Source organism: Bos indicus, chromosome 10, assembly GCF_029378745.1.
Source record: "Bos indicus isolate NIAB-ARS_2022 breed Sahiwal x Tharparkar chromosome 10, NIAB-ARS_B.indTharparkar_mat_pri_1.0, whole genome shotgun sequence".
NCBI lineage: Eukaryota > Metazoa > Chordata > Mammalia > Artiodactyla > Bovidae > Bos > Bos indicus.
The window spans coordinates 37,917,264-37,933,585 of NC_091769.1; the positions used below are offsets into that span (position 1 = coordinate 37,917,264).

A 16,322-nucleotide genomic window follows, 5' to 3' on the forward strand; every position below is an offset into this window, starting at 1 on the left:
ATCCTTTAATGATACTATTGTTAGATTAGTTTTGCTAGTATTTGTTGAAGATTTTTGCATCTGTGTTTATCAGTGTTATTGGCTTGTAATTTTCTTTTTTTGTGATGTCTTTGATTTTGGTTATCAGGGTGATGGTGGCCTCATAGAATGTTTGGGAGTGTTCCTTCCTCTGAAATTTTTAAAAATAGCTTCAGAATGATAGATGTTAAGTCTTATCTAGATGTTTGATAGAATTTGCCTGTGAAGCCATCTGCTCCTGGACTTTGGTTTGTTGGGAGTTTTTAAGTCACGGTTTCAATGTCAGTACTTGTGATTGGTCTGGCTCATATTTTCTGTTTCTTCCTAGTTCAGTCTTGGAAGATTGTACCATTCTAAGAATTTGTCCATTTTATTGGCATATAGTTGCTTGTAGTAGTCTCTTATGATCCTTTCTATTTTTGTAATTATAACTTCTTTTTCATTTCTAACTTCATTGATTTGAGTCCTTTCCCTTTTTTTCTGGTTGAGTCTGGCTAAAGGTTTGTCATTTTTGTTTCTCTTTTTCAAAGAACCAGCATTTAGTTTCGTTGATCTTTTCTATTGTTTTATTTCTGCTCTGATCTTTGTGATTTCTTTCCTTCTGCTAACTTTAGGTTTTGTTTGTTCTTCCTCTAGTTGCTTTAGGTGTAAGATAAGGTTGTTGAGATTTTTCATTTCCTAAGGTGAGATTTTATTGCTATAAATTTCCCTCTTAGAACTGCTTTTTCTGCATCCCAAAGGTTTTGGATCATTTTCATTTGTCTCTAGGTATTTTTTTATTTCCTCTTTAATTTCATCAGGAATCCATTGGTCACTGAATAATATTGTTTAGCCTTCATGTGTTTGTGTTTTTTACAGTTTTTTTTCCTTGTAGTTGATTTCTAATCTCAGTATTATGGTCAGAAAAGATGCTTGATATGATTTCAGTTTTCTTAAATTTGCAAAGGTTTGCTTTGTGGCCCTGGAGAAGGTTCTGTATACACTTGAGAAGAATGTGTATTCAGCTGCTTTTGGATGAAATGTTCTATAAATTAAGTTCATCTGGTCTTATATGTCAGTCTTTTATTGATGATTGTTCAGCAGGTGTGATTTTGGTGTTTTGAGAGAGGAGGTAAGGTTAAGTCCTTCTACTCCACCATCTTGTCTCCTCCCCATAATGATTGTTGAATAGAGTAAAATTTAAATTCTCCCTCCTACCACAAGCTTATTCCTGTGCTACTCTATTATGTAATTTCAAATCACAAACACCACCCTCCCCAAATCACATGTTCACCAACTCTGAAGCTCTGTAATATATTCCTTCTTGTTTGCTTTTACATGAAAGTTAGGATTAGCTTGTTTAGCTCAATTATAAAAACTTCTTAGTATTTTTAATGGGGCTATATTAGATTTATAAATCAACTTATAGAAAAATCACATCTTATCCTGTGTAATTTCCTAACCAAGAATATAGAAGGTTCAGTCCTTTTTATGATTTAAAAGTTTCCCTTCATGTGTCTCTAAAATTACATATCAGATTTCTTCTTACTTTATCTTTTTTATTTCTGTTATAAATAGGTTTCTTCTTCCTTTATGTCTTCTGTCTGGTTGTTTTCTTGTGTTTATGAAAGTTAAGTTGAATGCTGTGTGTTAATTTTGTGCCCATACTGTTTTTTGACTGATTCTCTAGGTGTACATTTATACAGTAGTCACTAACACAGGTAGCTTAATTTAATTATGTTAAAATTTCAGTTAAGTCACACTAGCCACATTTCACATGGTCAGTAAACATATGTGGTTAGTGCTTACCATATTGTGAAGCTGTGCCCTTGATTTTTTTTTTAAGATATACAACCACATCCTCTGCAAATAGTGATCATTTGACCATTTGTTTTCTAATTTTTGAACCACTATTTTCTTCTTCTTTTCTAATTGAATGAACCTAATGCTACTGCTAAGTTGCTGCAGTTGTGTCCGACTCTGTGCGACCCCATAGACGGAAGCCCACCAGGCTCCCCCATCCCTGGGATTCCCCAGGCAAGAACACTGGAGTGGGCTGCCATTTCCTTCTCCAATGCATGAAAGTGAAAAGTGAAAGTGAAGTCGCTCAGTCATGTCCGACTCTTAGCGACCCCATGGACTGTAGCCTACCAGGGTCCTCCGTCCATGGGATTTTTCAAGCAAGAGTACTGGAGTGGGGTGCCATTGCCTTCTCCTAATGAACCTTATGTCCCAGCATAAATAAAATAATAGTGATGACAGTAAACATCCTCATCTCTTATTTCAGGCTTTAGTGGGAATTCTTCAGGAATTTCCTTCATTTAAGCTGAACGCTAACATTTGAGCTGAAACAGATGTATTTTGCAATACTAAGGAAGCATTTATCTATTACTATTTTATAGAGTATTCTTATCCAGAAGGTTATTTCAGAGTCTCTAGAGATGAGTGTTTAAAGATCTGGGGGCTAATAATTAATTCATACATTCTTATAATACTTTATATACTTATACGTAGGATATCTTCTTTTAATGTACATTCAGAGTCTGTTTGCTAATATTGTATTCAGAATTTTGTGTCAGTATTTAATGAATTTTTTTCCTGTAGTTTTTGTTTTTACAGTATATTTCAGATTTTTGTATCAATGTTATACTTTTCATAGAAAAAAAAAGGTTGAAATTTTCTTTTTCAATGTTTAGGAATAGTTACAAAGATAATGGAAATGTTTACTCCTATTGAATTGTCAGATTAAAGTCAGATGATGCCAGGTCTTGGGGACGTAGGAACCTTATAAAGTCTTATGACCCAGCAGTGCTTGCCAAGATTATGAGGGAACATGTATGAAATTATTTCCTAAAGCATTATTTGAAGTGATAATGAATTGGAACCCAGTAGCGATGGACATGAGTTTGAGTGAACTCTGGGAGTTGGTGATGGACAGGGAGGCCTGGCGTGCTGCGATTCATGGAGTTGCAAAGAATCGGACACGACTGAGCAACTGAACTGAACTGAACTGAGAGAATGCCATGGATATATAAGATGTGGTCAATGCACATTTGTAATACTATGTAAAAGTCAGTCAGTTCAGTCGCTCAGTCATGTCTTAACTCTTGGCTGACCCCATGGACTGCAGCACGCCAGGCTTTCCTGTCCATCACCAACTCCCAGAGCTTACTCAAACTCATGTCCATTGAATCGGTGATGTCATCCAACCATCTCATCCTCTGTTGTTCCCTTCTCCTCCCGCCTTCAACCTTTCCCAGCATCAGAGTCTTTGCAGATGAGTCAGTTCTTTGCAGCAGGTAGCCAAAGTATTGGAGCTTTAGCTTTAGCATCAGTCCTTCCAATGAATATTCAGGACTGATTTCCTTTAGGGTTGACTGGTTTGATCTCCTTGCTGTCCAAGGGACTCTCAAGAGTCTTCACCAACACCACAGTTCAAAAGCATCAATTCTTTGGCGTTCAGTTTTCTTTATGGTGCAACTCTCAGATCCATACATGACCACTGGAAAAACCATAGCTTTGACTAGACAGACCTTTGTTGGCAAAGTAATGTCTGTGCATTTTAATATGCTATCTAGGTTTATCATAGCTTCTCTTCCAAGGAGCAAGCGTCTTTTAATTTCATGGCTGCAGTCACCATCTGCAGTGATTTTGGAGCCCAAGAAAATAAATTCTGTCACTGTTTCCATTGTTCTGCATCTATTTGCCATGCAGTGATGGGACTGGATGCCATAATCTTACTTTTTGAGTACTGAGTTTTAAGCCAGATTTTTACTCTCATCTTTCACTTTCATCAAGGGGCTCTTTAATTCCTCTTCTCTTTCTGCCATAAGGGTCAAATTATCTGCATATTTGAGGTTATTGATATTTCCCCCTGCAGTCTTGATTTCAGCTTGTGCTTCATCCAGTCCGGCATTTCACATGGTATACTCTGTGTATGAGTTAAATAAGCAAGGTGGCAATATACAGCCTTGACTTACTTTTCCCAATTAGGAACCAGTCTGTTGTTCCATGTCCAGTTCTAACTGTTGATTTTTGACCTGCATACAGATTTCTCAGGAGGCAGGTAAGGTAGTCTGGTATTCCCATCTATTTAAGAATTTTCCACAGTTTGTTGTGATTCACACAGTCAAAGGCTTTGGCATAGTCAATGAAGCAGAAGTAGATGTTTTTCTGGAATTCTTTTGCTTTTTCTGTGATCCAGCAGATGTTGGCAATTTGATGTCTCGTTCCTCTGCCTTTTCTAAATGCATCTTGAACATCTGAAGGTTCTCGGTTCACGTACTGTTGAAGCCTGGCTTAGAGAATTTTGAACATTACTTTGCTAGCATGTAAGATGAGGATAATTGTGCGGTAGTTTGAGCATTCTTTGGCATTGCCTTTCTTTGGGATTGGAATGAAAACTGACCTTTTCCAGTCCTGTAGCCACTGCTGAGTTTTCCAGATTTGCTGGCACTTTCACAGTATCATCTGTTAGGATTTGAAATAGCTCAGCTGGAATTCCACCACCACCACTAGCTATATTCCTAGTGATGCTCCCCTAAGATCCACTTAACTTCACATTCCAGGATGTATGTCTCTAGGTGAGTAATCACACCATCATGGTTATCTGGGTCATTAAGATCTTTTTTGTATAGTTCTGTGTATTCTTGCCACCTCTTCTTAATCTCTTCTGCTTCTGTTAGGTCCATACCATTTCTGTCCTTTATTGAGCCCATCTTTGCATGAAATGTTCCCTTGGTACATCTAATTTTCTTGAAGAGATCTCTAGTCTTTCCCATTATATTGTTTTCCTCTATTTCTTTGCACTGTTCACTTAAGTAGGCTTTCTTATCTCTCTTTGCTATTCTTTGGAACTCTGCATTCAAATGGATATATCTTTCCTTTTCTCTTTTGCTTTTCACTTGTCTTCTTTTCTCAGCTATTTGTTAGGCCTTCTCAGACAACTATTTTGCCTTTTACATTTCTTTTTCTTGGGAATGGTTTTGATCACCACCTCCTATACAGTGTTACAAACCCTTGTCCATAGTTCTTCAGGCACTCTGTCTATCAGATCTAATCCCTTTAGTCTATTTGTCACTTCCACTGTATAATCATAAGGGATTTGATTTAGGTCATACCTCAATGGCTTATTGGTTTTCCCTACTTTCTTCAAATTAAGTCTGAATTTTGCAATAAGGAGTTCACGATCTGAGCCACAGTCAGCTCCTGGTCTTGTTTTTGCTGACTCTATAGGGCTGCTCCATTTTTGGCTGCAAAGAATATAATCAATCTGATTTTGGTATTGACCATCTGGTGATGTCCATGTGTATAGGCATCTCTTGTGTTGTTGGAAAAGGGTGTTTGCTATGACCTGGTGTGTTCTCTTGACAAAATTTGTTAGCCTTTGCCCTGCTTCATTCTGTACTCCAAGGCCAAGCTTGCCTGTTACTCCAGGTATCTCTTGACTTCCTACTTTTGCATTCCAGTCCCCTATGATGAAAAGGACATCTTTTTTGAGTGTTGTTTCTAGAAGGTCTTGTAGGTCTTCATGGAACTGTTAAACTTCAGCATCTTTGGCATTAGTGGTTGGAGTATAGACTTGGATTACTGTGATATTGAATGGTTTTCCTTGGAAATGAACAGAGATCATTCTGTCATTTTTAAGATTGCACCCAAGTACTGCATTTGGGACTCTTTTGTTGACTATGAGGGCTGATCCATTTCTTCTAAGGGATTCTTACACACAGTAGTAGATGTAATGGTCATCTGAGTTAAATTCATCCATTCTGGTCCATTTTAGTTCACTGATTCCTAAAATGTCAATGTTCACTCTTGCCATCTCTCGTATGACCACTTAAAATTTACCTTGATTCATGGACCTAACATTCCAGGTTCCTATGCAATATTGTTCTTTACAGCATCAGACTTTACTTCCATCACCAGTCACATCCACAACTGGGCATTATTTTCACTTTGGCTCAGCCTCTTCATTCTTTCTGGAACTACTTCTCTGCTTTTCTCCAGTCGAATATTGGGTACCTACTGACCTGGGGAGTTCGTCTTTCAGTGTCCTATCTTTTTGCCTTTTCATACTTTCCTTGGGGTTCTCAAGGCAGGAATACTAAAGTGGTTTGCCTTTCCCTTCTCCAGTGGACCACGTTTTGTCAGAACTCACTACCATGACTTGTCCGTCTTGGGTGACCCTCCATGGCATGGCTCATAGTTTCATTGAGTTAGACAAGGCTGTGATCCAAGTGATCAGTTTGGTTCAGTTCAGATCAGTCGCTCAGTCGTGACTGACTCTTTGCCACCCCATGAATCACAGCACTCCAGGCCTCCCTGTCCATCACCAACTCCCGGAGTTCATTCAGACTCACGTCCATCGAGTCAGTGATGCCATCCAGCCATCTCATCCTCTGTCGTCCCCTTCTCCTCCTGCCCCCAATCCCTCCCAGCATCAGAGTCTTTTCCAATGAGACAACTCTTTGCATGAGGTGGCCAAAGTACTGGAGTTTCAGCTTTAGCATCATTCCTTCCAAAGAAATCCTAGGGCTGATCTCCTTCAGAATGGACTGGTTGGATCTCCTTGGAGTCCAAGGTACTCTCAAGAGTCTTCTCCAACACCACAGTTCAAAAGCATCAATTCTTCAGCGCTCAGCCTTCTTCACCGTACAACTCTCACATCCATACATGACCACAGGAAAAACCATAGCCTTGACTAGACGAACCTTTGTTGGCAAAGTAATGTCTCTGCTTTTGAATATGCTATCTAGGTTGGTCATAACTTCTAAGCGTCTTTTAAATGCTTAAAAGATGTTTAAACTAAGTAAGCGTCTTTTAGTTTCATGACTGCAGTCACCATCTTTAGTGATTTTGGAGCCCCAAAAAATAAAGTCTGCCACTGTTTCCACTGTTTCCCCATCTATTTCCCATGAAGTGATGGGACCGGATGCCATGATCTTTGTTTTCTGAATGTTGAGCTTTAAGCTAACTTTTTCACTCTCCACTTTCACTTTCATCAAGAGGCTTTTTAGTTCCTCTTCACTTTCTGCCGTAAGGGTGGTGTCATCTGCATATATGAGGTTATTGACATTTCTCCCAGCAATCTTGATTCCAGCTTGTGCTTCTTCCAGCCCAGTGTTTCTCATGATGTACTCTGCATATAAGTTAAATAAGCAGGGTGACAATATACAGCCTTGATGTACTCCTTTTCCTATTTGGAACCAGTCTGTTGTTCCATGTCCAGTTCTAACTGTTGCTTCCTGACCTGCATACAAATTTCTCAAGAGGCAGATCAGGTGGTCTGGTATTCCCATCTCTTTCAGAATTTTCCACAGTTTCTTGTGATCCACACAGTCAAAGGCTTTGGCATAGTCAATAAAGCAGAAATAGATGTTTTTCTGGAACTCTCTTGCTTTTTCGATGATCCAGCGGATGTTGGCAATTTGATCTCTGGTTCCTCTGCCTTTTCTAAAACCAGCTTGAACATCAGGAAGTTCACGGTTCACGTATTGCTGAAGCCTGGCTTGGAGAATTTTGAGCATTACTTTACTAGTGTGTGAGATTAGTGCAATTGTGTGGTAGTTTGAGCATTCTTTGGCATTGCCTTTCTTTGGGATTGGAATGAAAACTGACCTTTTCCAGTCCTGTGGCCACTGCTGAGTTTTCCAAATTTGCTGGCATATTGAGTGCAGCACTTTCACAGCATCATCTTTCAGGATTTGAAATAGCTCAACTGGAATTCCATCACCTCCAGTAGCTTTGTTCATAGTGATGCTTTCTAAGTCCCACTTGACTTCACATTCCAGGATGTCTGGCTCTAGGTGAGTGATCACACCATCGTGATTATCTGGGTCGTGAAGATCTTTTTTGTACAGTTCTTCTGTGTATTCTTGCCATCAGTTTGGTTAGTTTTCTGTAATTGTGGTTTCCATTCTGTCTGCCCTCTGATGGATAAGAGGCTTGTGGAAGCTTCCTGATAGGAGGGACTGGCTGTGTGGGAATCTGGTCCTTGCTCTGATGGGAGGGGCCATGCTCAGTAAATCTTTAATCCAGTTTTCTGTTGATGGGTGGGGCTATGTTCCCCCATGTAGCTTGGCCGGAGGCTAAACTATGGTAGGAGTAATGGTGGTAATGGTAAACTCCTTCAAAAGGACTTATGCCAGGACTGTTGTATTCAGTGTAAGAGTCAGAATTAACAAATTGGATGAACACCTAGGCAAAGTACTGAATGAAAAGCACTATGAAACAGTGAGGTAAAACACATTACTATTTGTATAAATTAAAACTAAAATTTGTATAAATTAAAACTACATACATGTAAAACAATCCTTTTGTAAGAATACATACAAACAAAAAGATGTAAAGAAGTCAGGATAATTTAAGGTGGGTGGGGGAGGGAAATTGGGGATGAGAGATTAAAATATTTTTAGAATTACCTAATTTTTTAAAATGGAGTATAATGATCCTGTGAAAATGACAAGGCCTGGTGTTTGGCAGGATAAGCTGTTTGAAAAATTTCTTCTGTGGAAAGTGCTCTGTTGAGATCAGAGTTCAGCAAACTCCTTTGGCTGTATCTGGTCCACCAGTTGTTTTTGTAAATAACATTTTACTAGAATATGGCATCTCTCATTTTTTTATGTGTTCTCTGTGGTTGCTTTTATGGTATAGTGATAGAGGTAAGTCATTGCATCTATTAAAATGGTCCACAAAGCCTTAGATACTTACTATACCCTTTACAGAAAAGTTTGCCAACCTCTGTTTTAGATTTTCCATCTCTTCTGAAGTCAGTTTTTTTGTTTTTTTGTTTTTTTTAACTGTTTTACAAACCTTTATTGGAAAGGCTACAGACTTTGTATTGCCACTGCATTTCTTTTGCTTGAAGTGTTGTGGGGGAAGTAACCTTGGATACAAAACTACTACACTGTTGCATCTTGCCCAGGCTGGTTGTGAAAGTTTTTGTACAATGGAGGTAGAGTGGATAGGGCAATAATTTAAACCTCACAGGCCTTGATTAATGTCAAGACCTTTTTTTTCCTTCAGGCTCTAGAAGACCTAGAAATAGACTACAAGTACTACAAATAGGCTCAGGGATGGCATATTTAAAATTTTTAATTTTCAGTTTTCTCCCATTTGTCTTTTACAAACGTATCTACAACTCATCTATTTTTTCCCTAAGTGTGTTCTAAAAATATCTACTCTGGAAATGAAAAGAAGATAATAGAAAATGAAAAAGCAGTACATCCTTTTCATAGTAGTTTTACCTGATTTTTCTCATACCAGCCTAAGAGTCTTACCTTTCTGTAAAAGAATAGTAATCAATGCTTCCCCCAGTCTCAAATATTCAACTTAATGGAGACAAGAGAATCTTTAACTTAACATTTAATGAAAACAGAGCATCTTAACAGGTTAGTTTTGATTTGAACTTGTTAATTTCTGCCCTTTAAAATAATTAATTCCTTCTTCCACTGATAATTTCGTAGTTTTTCCTTGTCTCAAGGTCAGCAATTTTGTAGGATGTGTTTGTCTGCTGTTTTCTCTTGATTAGATTGTGGTTATGCATTTTTGGCAAGAATACCACAGAAACTGTGTCCTCTCGGTTGGGGTTGCCAGACAAAGCAAAGAAAAATGCAGGATACTGGCTATTTTAGAATTTCAGAGAAACAACAAATAGCACTGTGGTGTATATTCCATGCAATGCCTTATCCTCAGTATTTCAGAGGGTACTTGATGTCATTATGTCTTGTTAGTGATGTTAACCTTGAAGTTATGGTAATGGCTAGAATCTCTCCACTGAACGTTAATATTTTTCTCTTTATAATTAATAAACATCATGGGAAAGATAGAGACCATGCAGATATACTATTTTATCTCAAATTTTTGCCCACTTATTTTAGCACCCATTGGTGTATGCCTAAAAAAATTATTGATGTGGTGTTTTAATGGCAATTTTGTATTTCCCTAATTTCTTCTACATTTATTGATTCTTCTGGTATTTCTTTAAGGTAGTATTATCATTTCTCTCCCTATTTAGATTTATCCAATTATTTATTTTGTTCAGTTTGGACTCATAAATATTTCATTCTATGAGTTATAATCCAGTGTTATTATTATTAATTGCCCAGATTGTTCCAGATTTTATTTTTTGGAGTTCTTTTTCTTTCAGATTGAGTCTTATGCCCTTTTAACATGCCCATCCTTTCTTAGCACTTCCTTTAGTTCATTTATTCTTTTGTTGTTGCTGTTGTTGTAACTTGTTGACTTTTAGTACATTCACAGAGTGGAATATCCATCAACACAATCAATTTTGGGATATTTTCATTACCCCAAAAAGGAACCCTCTACCCTTCTTAGTTATTACTTCCCAAACACACGATCCCCAACTCTTTGTAAGCCTATAATCTACTTACGTCCTGCCTCTATGGATGTGTGTATTCTGGACATTTCATATAAATGGAATTATACAATATGTGGTCCTTTGTGACTGGCTTCTTTCAGTCATAATGTTTCCAGGGTTTCTTGATGTCCTACAGTTGATATAACAAATTACCATAAACAGAGTGGCTTAAAACAACTGAAACTTCTTCCAGAGTTCTTGACCCTGGGAGTGTGAAATCATGGTGTCAACAGGGCCATGCTGCTTTTGAAAATCTAGGGGAAGAATCTAAAGTTCCATGCCTCTTTCTGAGCTTCTGGTAGTGGCTGGCAGTCCCTGGCTTGTAACTGGATCACTCCAGCCTCTGCCTCTGGCATCACATGGCTTCTCCCCCTGTGCCTCTCTGTCCCTATGTCTTCATGTGGCCTTCTTATAAGGACACCTGTCATTGGATGTAGGTCCCACTCTAATCCAGTAGGATCTCATTGTAACTCAATTACATCTGCAAAGACCCTATTTCCAAATACAGTTACACTTATAGAGAGCAGGAGTTAGGACTCCAGTGTATCTTTTTTTGAACCCACGCACGGTTCATCCACACTGTAGCATGTATCAGAATTTCATTCCTTTTTATGGTCAAAAATATCACACAGGATGATTATCATATTTATTTGTCCATTCATAAGTTGATGGACATTTAGTTTGTTTCCACTTTTTGCCTACTATGAATAATGCTGCTGTGAGAGGGAGGTGCTCAGCAAGATGTGGACTGGGACCTGTTCGCTAGACCCAGGCAAGTGGGTTCTGAGGGGATGGAGGCAGTAGATGGCAAATGGCGACAGTCCTTTCAAGTCTATGAAGAGCAAAGATGCCTATAAAGGAAGGTTTTAAAGGTGGGAGAAATCTTTGCATGCTTAAATGCTCATATGAAGAATCTAGTGAAGAGGAAGAGGTGGAGGCAACAAGTGAAGAACGAGGTGATCAGTAGTGAAAAGTTCTTAAGAGGGTGCCAAAGTATCTCAGTCTGAAGCAGACTGGATGTTGCAGGAAGAAGAAAGGAGGTGAAGATGGAGACAGAGTACCTCTGTTTACGTCTTCTTGTGTTTAAAGCAGCACAAAGTTAGGAACTTATGATAGAGGTAGGATGGTAAGTGCCTGTTAGATCCGGCGGAAGTCAAGGGTTGTGTCATTGAGGAGCTGCTTGCAGTAAAGGTGGGGTCTGGCTCCCAATTTCCTGATGATGGGAAAGATTGAAGGCAGGAGGAGACAGAAGACAACAGAGGATGAGATGGTTGGATGGCATCACTGGCTCAATGGACATGAGTTTGAGCAAACTCCGGGAGATGGTGAAGGGCAGGGAAGCAAGGTGTGCTGCAGTCCATGGGGCTGCAAAGAGTAAGACACAATTTAGTAACCGGACTGGAACTGGTTCCACATTACAACCTTGGGCTTAGCCATTGGACATGGGGCTGGGGCCAAAAGTCAAGCTTTTCACAGCCCATCACTTTCCCTCCCCATCCCACCTCCCAGTTGGGCTTTGTTTGCTGCTCACACTAAACACAGCTCCAGCCATGGCCTCATTCCAGTTGCTTCAGTGGGCAGAGGGTCCCCTCATCCAGTGACCCCTGGTACCTCTCAGGCCCCAGTTTATACTGATCCCTGTTGGAACTCTTTTACAAGCAACCTTGAACTTGTGACTTGAAGGGCAAGGAAACTCTCCAGGGACTGGTTTCTATTGCTCCTGCCTTCTTGGGGGCATCCAGCTTCCTGTAATCCCAGTGGGGATGACCTTTACACTGGAGCCTTTATTTTGAAGACTGTGCAGTTCAGAGGCAGAGATGATTCCGCACTGGCTTTCTGGTGTTCTGCTCTCTTGCTCCCTTGGCTCTGGTCCTGAGCATCTTCTCTTCTGCAGGGTGACACAAACTTGCCTGATTCCAGAGACTCCTGGATAGGGGAAGTGCGGGGCCGCTCTTCAGTGAGGAACAATCAGCTGAATCTGGCTGGCTCTGCCTGGAAAAGCTTAGCCTACAGTGAGTAGTGGGGCAGGTACCTGCCTTGTGTGGGGACTTCAGGGCTGAGGTCTGCTAGATCCTGGGGGGTTGCTGTCCTTCAGGATGCCGGTGCTGCGCCAAGGCCCTGATGCTCAGGAGCCTCCACCTATTCATTGTAGGCCGCAGAGCCGCCTTGGGCAGTTGCTGCTGTTCCCCGTCCAGCCTGTCCAGCCTGGGGACCTCCTTCTCCTCCTCATACAAGGATTTGGCCAAGCACATTGTGGACCTCTCTATGGCTGATGTGAGGTTTCCTGCAGCAGACTCTGCTCGGTGGGGAGGGAGGAGGAAGAGGGGAGGAACGGGGCAGACGAGGGCTTCTTCAGCAGCTATCTTTACAAAAGGGGCAATTCAGGGAACACTGGCCTGAGGGACTCGTCCAAGGGCTTGCTTTGTACCAACTGTGCCCACTAATCTGGGTGTGGTCACTGTGTCCCCAGGTAATGGCTGCTTGCTCAGATAACCTGAACAACCTCTTCAGCTGCTGGGCAGCAGCCGGCTGGAAGTAAGTTGCTTTGCACAGTGTCTTATTGTTGCAGCCCTGGTGGCCTTGTCTCTTCCTTTGCCTTCTCCACCCTGGCTTCCTTGAGTGCCTCACCTGAACTCTTCTTTTGTGACCCTAGAACTCAGTTTTTACCCCGTCCTCTTCTTCCCCACCCTTGGTGTCTCTGCCAGCCATCAGGGTGAGGAGCAGGAGGTGCAGCTGTACTACAAGATGTTCTCTTCTACCCGGCATGGCTTCCTGGGGGCTGGCGTGGTGTCCCAGCCATTGTCTCATGTGTGGGCAGCTGTGAGTGACCCCACCTTGTGGCCCCTGTACCATAAGCCCGTCCAGACAGCAAGGCTGCACCAGCGGGTAACCAACAGCATCAACCTGGGTGAGCCCCGGGAACAGAGGCAGCGCTCTTGGGAGGCTGGGTACTCAGGCTTGGTCTAGTGGGGTGTCAGGCTGTACAATGATGGGGTGTCACAGGGCACCTTCTGACTTTCTGCATCCCTGCCCCTCCAGTGTATCTGGTGTGCAATACCACCGTGTGTGCACTGAAGCAGCCACGGGATTTCTGTTGTGTCTGCGTGGAAGCCAAAGAGGTGCCTGCCTTGCTGGTGGTAAAGATGTGGGAGGAACTTGGGCTGGCGTGTTGTGAAAAGCAATCCCTGTGGGCATCCCGTCCTCTGGGTGGGGAGGAGGGCAAATTGGACATGGTGTGTGGCGGTGGGGAGGGCCTCAAAGGCTGGTCTTTCCACGGTACTGCCTGCACTGGAGCCTGTCCCTGGTGGAGCCACATTACACAGGCTGAACTCACACTGCTGTTTCTAGGGGCAACTGTCTATCATGGCAGCTCAGTCTGTGTATGATGCATCCATGCCGAGACCCAACAGGGAGATGGTCCGAGGGGAGATCCTGCCCAGCGCCTGGATCCTGCAGCCCCTCACTGTGGAAGGGAAGGAGATCACCAGAGTCATCTACTTAGCCCAGGTGATCCACCTCCTGCAGCTGGTCTCACAGCATGCCTTGATTTGACCCCAGCCTCATGGGAGCTTACTGTAAAGCTGTTCAACATCCTTTAGGACCCAGGACCTGTGGCCTGAGGCTGGAGGTTTAAGGGCTTCTTGGGTCACAAACCAGTGGTGAATCAGAGGAAGGAATGAGGCAGAGCTGACCAACCTTCTTCAAAGCTATTTCAGAGCCTGGTGGCCTTCGTCCTCTGGCTGTTCCCAGGGTTCTCAGGACATAAATGAGTCATTATGAGGAAGAGCAGCAGCCTCAGTTCCCTGACTTGGCATTGGGAAAGGAAGCTTTTGTCTAGATCTGAACAGCAGCGTACAGGACTGTGCACAGCTCAGTTCCGAGTTTGTCCCATCACCACAGCTACTTATGGCTGAAGTATGCCCCAGTGCGCACCTTTAACTCTTCCCTCTCTGGTTATTTCAGGTAGAACTTGGTGCTCCAGGATTCCCCCCTCAACTTCTAAGCTCCTTCATCAAACAGCAGCCACTGGTTATAGCCAGACTGGCTTCCTTCCTTGGTAGTTAGCATCTCACAGTCAAGATGGCACTCCAGGATGCCCCAGAATTGCTGGGGCAGTTCTTGTTACTCTGTATCCTGATGCAAGAAGAGCCAAGGCTACCTGCTGTGGCCGACTGAATAGATGGCATTCCGCCCCGAAGTTCCAGTGAAACCTGGTCGGCACTTGGTCACAGCTGGCACCTGCGCAGAGCAAGGGCGCTTGAGCTTCTGGCTCTGGCCGTCCAGTGTGAATGAAGCTCAACTCACCTTTTTGGGTTTCTCACTTTTTCCTGTCTCTGGGACCCTATGGCATATAGGCTAGGATCAGGATTGGGTACAGCCAGTAGAGCTGGGAAATGGCAGTGCTCTGACATGGTGCTTACTTAGTTTGGTGCAGCCCTTGGGCTGGTAGAGAAGCTGCCATCGGCCAGCTGAGTGAATCTGCCTCCAGCATTCAGCTCCACTGTGGGATGGAGTGTTAGGAAATACCAAAACAGAAAATGGTTTAAAAAAACATCTACACAAACCAGAACAATGATGTAGAATTGTTTCTCCTCTTTGAATCTTTACAAATTGCTTTATTAATTTTTGCCTTGCCCCCACCCCCTTCCTTTCCCTCACAGGAGAGGACATTCGTTTGGGTCTTGGCCCAGTTAGGAGTACTGACCAGTGCTGTGTTATGGAGCCATCACTCCAGAGCTCAGTATAATGAGAAAAACCACTGTAGAAGCTGGCTGGATAGATTTGGGGTCAGGGTGGGACCCCAGATCCCTGAGGAAGACTGGGGATGGGGCTTGGGCATCTCTCATCTCAGAGATGAAAAACTGTCTTTTGAAGATGGGAGGGATGATAGTGGACTTCCTAGAGGAGGTAAGTGATTTGTTAGGAGGAAGCTCAGCTCCATTCCTTACCTCACTCGAAGGCTTGCTTCCAGCCTTCAGGCTCTTGAGCATTCCACGCACTGCTGTAGCCCCTTCTGTTCTAGGGTGGGATGGAGACTGGGTTCAGTTTTCTGACTGAACTTGAGCTTTTATTCTATATGGTTACTTGAAAGTGCTAGGGGTAGGAGAGATTCTTGGCTTCAGTTCTGGTGCCCAGAAACTTTGGTAGAAGAGGGTAACCATATGGGGATTGAGACGATGTGGTAAAAAGGTAAATTTCTGCATAGTCCAGCAGAGATTTATTTTTCTGAAAGTATTTGCAGGATTTTTTTCCCCTCTTACCTCAGATTAAGTTATTTATATATTGTTGAAGGTTTTTTTAAAAATTGCTTTTAAACTTATTTTTCTGGTTAATATTTTGTTAACACTTGATATATTTAACACCCTATTTATGTACTCCCATATCTTTTCATATGATTAAGACCACTGATTGAAAAGTTCAGAACACTTGCAAATTAAAAGTCCGGTGTGTACTTTTATTCAGTGAAGACTACCCTGGGATAGCCTAAGTGTGTCATTTGAGCTCAGAATTCAGCCTCGATTACGATGGCAGTAACTGCTCATGGCGCAGTTTCAAGCTATATAGTTTACACATATATACTGTTTCCTATGAGCTCAGTACTGCTTTGCATATAAAGAGCAACCAGATAAGTTGCCCAGCTATTGCTAGCTGTAGCCCAAGTACGAACAGGAGAGATGATTCCAGAACAGTCACTGGCACACCCAGCGGTAACCACAGAGCCCTGGAAGGAAGCTCTTTAGCAGGTATGTACCTCTGGAGCTTCTGAGGCAGAGCCAGCAGTGGGAATCTGAACATGTGGGCAGGCAGCCCTGAGGAGACCATATCCCCTGAACTAGAGAAGCCACAAGCCAGGCATGTAAGTCAGCTGACGCTGGTGTTAAGATATTTGGTTCTCAGACTTTATTGTGCATTAGAATCACGGAAAGGATTTGTGACACCCCAGGCT

General features: G+C 42.2%; 1 protein-coding gene across 7 annotated transcripts in view; it reads left to right on the forward strand.

Annotated features, from left to right (window-relative positions):
* The window catches only part of STARD9 (StAR related lipid transfer domain containing 9), a 120,681-nt gene extending 104,986 nt beyond the window's left edge, over window positions 1-15,695 (forward strand). For 5 of the 7 annotated variants that reach the window (XM_070797358.1, XM_070797360.1, XM_070797361.1 and 2 more), the window contains 7 exons: window positions 12,270-12,387; window positions 12,528-12,649; window positions 12,846-12,910; window positions 13,081-13,283; window positions 13,415-13,512; window positions 13,724-13,882; window positions 14,339-15,695. In XM_070797358.1, coding sequence (XP_070653459.1) covers window positions 12,270-12,387; window positions 12,528-12,649; window positions 12,846-12,910; window positions 13,081-13,283; window positions 13,415-13,512; window positions 13,724-13,882; window positions 14,339-14,440 — 867 coding nt within the window. In that variant the 3' untranslated portion in view covers window positions 14,441-15,695. The remainder of the gene's footprint in view (window positions 1-12,269; window positions 12,388-12,527; window positions 12,650-12,845; window positions 12,911-13,080; window positions 13,284-13,414; window positions 13,513-13,723; window positions 13,883-14,338) is intronic. The other 2 variants (XM_070797359.1, XM_019968611.2) reach the window with 1 other exon arrangement.
* The last annotated feature ends 627 nt before the right edge of the window (window positions 15,696-16,322 follow it).